Consider the following 4,377-nt stretch of genomic DNA (forward strand, 5'->3'; position numbering starts at 1 on the left):
ATATTTCAAATTAATCCAAAATTAATTCTCAATTAAATCCCTGTTGAGCTACAAATGGGACTTTATGGACCTGTAGTTTGAAGCTCCAATGGTGTGAATTACTCAACTTCTATTAACTATTGGTCACTCCATTAAAGACCGACAGTGTGAATTTCTCAACTTCCATTAACTATCAATCACTCTATTAAAGACCGACAGTTGCTCTCTTTCGCACTACAAATATATTTTAGTATCCATTGGATATAACCAATCAATAGTGCGATGACCCTTCACAAATTGCTCGTAAGGATAGTTGGGCCAAATTACCGTTTTACTCCTATAGTTATATCTAACTCCTTAAGAACCACTGATTTCTCTAGTGAACAATAAGCAATAGTGCAACTATGACCAAGTCCCTCTCGAGCCAAAAGAGGGTGTGGCCACATTATTCAAGCCCTAGAATCATCCCTTAAGGGAGCAATTTATCTACTTACGTCGACATCAGGGAAAGAGTGAATTGCGTCTTGTAGCTATGTTCCTAGCTCCCCAATCAGACGAATCTCCAAAATGGTAGGTTTATTGAGTTGGCAATCTAGCCACTCCCACTCATGCAAATCAAAAAACTGCCTTCATGAGCAACAGTTCATAACTCACTTAGGATTCAAGTCATGTCACCTATAGATATCTTGGTGAAATGTAAGTCTCTATTATTAACAGCGTTATATAATGAAACTAACCATTTCGTGGTCCTGTCTTATACAAACTCTTTGTATAGGATACTCTCCCTCACATGTCTCTACATGAATGATTAGGATTAGATATTTGTAGCACGTTACAACATTTATAGCATCTATAAAGTAGGTTGTATATCTGTAGTTTTACCAGGATAAGGTACTCAGCCTTATCTATCTACTACAGACCGTTTATGTTATTATTTAAACAAGATTCCCGTATGTCTCTACATACTTTTTTAAATTACATAAAATAACCTAGGATTTTAGTTTATTGGATTGAGTATATGCTCATAAAATGACAATTATTTTATTAATAACAATTTGTTTGTATAATGTTTACCAACTATGAGAATACAAGGGATTTAGGACACCAATCCCAATAGAATGATCATACGTCGTCGGGATGCAGCTTCTTTTTTATGAAGTATAGGCACACGTTTGCTTCAGGCGTCAGATTATGTGGCAAGAATGTCTCCATTCCCTTAGTGGAAGTAATCCATTTCACTTCAGGCTCGACTATCAACCTCAGCACTTTCTTTTTTTCTTCACCAGTTGGTTCCTCAATTATTATAGTCCCCTCTACATAAGAAGTGCCTTCTAGCTTATAAATGGCATTGATTTTCTTAATGCCAAAGCCAAACATTGACTTTTTTAAAGGTCCTTCTTTATCCCTAACTAGGCTTAGTGCATTGGAAGCTAACGTCTTGGGACTGCTTCCAGCCATCACCTTGTTGGGCTGGTTCACTACTCCTTCTTCATCCAAAGATTCAAGCAGTTTCAAATTCATCAGAATTTCCCCATAAACCTTGCGCTCGTCTCTTCTTGTTGCCTCACTAGTGCCCTCCATATTGCTGGTTCATGAAGTTGGTTATTACCTCTTTACGTTTGGGAAGGCGATCGAGAAAATTCCTGCTCTTTATGGGGTTGATCAATGGTCACAGGTGTAAGAAGGGTGGGGTTGAACAGTGGAATTGCTCCAACCGTTTTTGGTGGTGCATAGATAAGTGTGGTCACGACAGAGAGTTTGATAGGATTGAAATGTATTGACGACACTACTACTTCGTATGAAGACGATGAAGCTATCACCGGGCTGGCTGAAGTAGGGCTGAGTTAGTGGGCCATTTTAAAGATTTAGGGAAGAAAGGAAAGATGTTTGAAGGTTTGAAAGGCTGAGGGTCACCGGAAGTTTTGCCGGAAGTCAAAGGGTTTAGGATTTTCTTTGAAAGCGTGAGAGGATGAAAAATGAGAGAAAATGTGTTTAAATAAATGTGGGAAGGCGCATTTTTTTAGGTTGATGTCACCCTAATAATGAATCATTTAATTAAAGCGTGATGTGACATAATGTCAAATGGCACACGTCATGGATATCCTTTCACCTACAACTAACTGTCAGATTTAGACGTTTTAGGTACCTTTCATGTGATGAGCATATAAGATGTATTGAACTATACATCCCATACGCATCAGAATGCTCATTTGTTTTTCCAACCTTAATTCTAAACGATTCCCAAAATAATCCCAAACAAGGAAAGCAACTATATTCCACAAAAACTTAAAGCAGAAATAATTAAATAAATAAAAAGTAAAATTCAAGCTAATAAAATAAAATACAAAAGGATGCGATACGTCCTTGAAAAGATGTCACCTTGCTTTAGTGTCTTGAATGCTCTCAAACAATCTTAGTCGAATTCAAAAGGTATTAACTTCCAACAGTATGTTCAAAGGATATGCAATTTTTAAGAAGTCTTTGACATACCAGCAATAGAACCTGGCATGTCATATAAAGATTCTTAGTGTCTTGATGGTGGTAGACGGTGGCAGTTTTTTCGTGACTTCTATTTTTTCTTTATCAAGCTCTAACCCCACTTTGGACACCATGTGCCCAAGCATAATCCCTTCTATTACCATAAAATGGATTTTTTCTCAATTCAGAACTAGATTGGTGTCTTTACATCTTCTTAATATTGTTTGAAGATTGGCCAAGCATACTTCATAGGTTTCCCCTCAAACTGATAAATCATCCATAAAAATTTTTACTGATTCTTCGAGATAATGAGAGAAGATGGCCATCATGCACCACTAAAAGGTGCTGGTGGTGTTATATAGTACAAAGGGCATGCTTTGGAAGATGAATGTCGCATATGGGTAGGTAAAGAATGTTTTTTCTTGATCGTCAGGCAGAATCATGACTTGGTTGTACCTTGCATAGCGTCCAGAAAGTAGAATACGTCATTCTTTGCTAATCTATCTAGCATCCGATCAATAAAAGATAGAGGGAAGTGGTCCTTTTTTGTCGTTGCGTTAAGCATTCTATAGTCCATACAAATCCTCCATCTTATGATGATGCATGTAGGGATAAGTTCATTGTTCTGATTAGGGACTACAATGATATTGTCTTGTTTGGGAACACATTGTACGGGGCTTACCCATTTACTGTCTGCAATGGGAAAATAACCACTACATCTAACCACTTAATGATTTCTTTTTTTACAACTTCCTTCATCGCATAATTGAGCCTGCAGTGATGGTTAATAGAGTCGTTCTTTCCATCTTCGAGTCGAATTTTATGCATGCAATAGAAGGGACTGTTTCCTCTAATATCTACTAGGGTCCATCCTATTCCCTTAATATACTTCTTCAAAATCTTTATGATTGCATCTTCGTTTTCTTCAGAGAGTTTTGTTGAGATGATGACAAGTAGAGTGTCATGTTTATCGAGAAACGCATACTTTAAATGAGTAGGGAGTGCTTTTAATTCCAATACAGGCTATTGCTCAAGCGATGGCTCGATCTTGCTTTCTTGATTCTAATTTCAGAGGTTCAAAATTCCTCTGAATTTCTTTTGTCGCATGACACGATTTAAGCTGCTAAGCATTCATCTCATCTTTCTCTTCCTCCATCACCTTATTGATTTCGAATTCAAGCATATAAGGCCAACTTTCTTCCATTCAATTGCATGACATGTGTTGGATTCATCAGGATATTCCATCGCTTTGAGAATATTAAACTTCATCTTCTGGTCGTTCACCTGTATGATGATCTCTTCTTTGTCCATATCGAATTGCATCCTTCCCGTGGATAGAAAAGGTCTTTCCAAAATGATGGGTACATTCTTGTCAGCTTGGTAGTCTAATATGAAGTCGGTAGGTAGAATAAATTTATCCATCTTAACCAACACATCTTCCAATTTCCCTTTCGGATGAACTAATGAATGGTTAGCCAATTGTAGAGTGACCATTATGGGTGCAAGCTTTCCTATACCCAATCGATTGTACACTGATAATGACATATGATTGATACTGGGTCTGAAGTCGCATAAGGGTTGCCCTTTGTGGACTCCTCCGATTGAACAAGGAATAGTAAAACTTCTTTGATCTTTCATCTTAGGTAGAACATTCTCTTGTATAATGGCACTACACTCCTTCGTCAGTGCTATAGTTTCATGGTTGCCCATCTTTCTTTTCTTTGAGAGAATATCTTTAAATTTTTTTGCATAAGATGGCATTTGATCCAATGCATCAATTAGTGGAATGTTGATATATAGTTGTTTCAACACTCCAAGGAAACGTTGAAATTTCCCTCTGAATAATTGGCGACTTGTATCCAAGACATGAAGCTAAGCATCGTCAATAGGGGAACAAAGGATTTTTTGATCCTTGAGTTG

General features: G+C 37.4%; 1 protein-coding gene across 1 annotated transcript; it reads right to left on the bottom strand.

The window, feature by feature from the left end:
* Positions 1 to 3,612: 3,612 nt before the first annotated feature.
* Positions 3,613 to 4,167, bottom strand: LOC120067577. The gene has a single exon (XM_039019122.1). It carries the CDS (start codon positions 4,165 to 4,167, stop codon positions 3,613 to 3,615), a length of 555 nt encoding a protein of 184 aa, XP_038875050.1.
* Positions 4,168 to 4,377: the final 210 nt, after the last annotated feature.

The sequence above is a fragment of the Benincasa hispida genome, chromosome 12, assembly GCF_009727055.1.
Source record: "Benincasa hispida cultivar B227 chromosome 12, ASM972705v1, whole genome shotgun sequence".
In the NCBI taxonomy this organism is placed as follows: domain Eukaryota; kingdom Viridiplantae; phylum Streptophyta; class Magnoliopsida; order Cucurbitales; family Cucurbitaceae; genus Benincasa; species Benincasa hispida.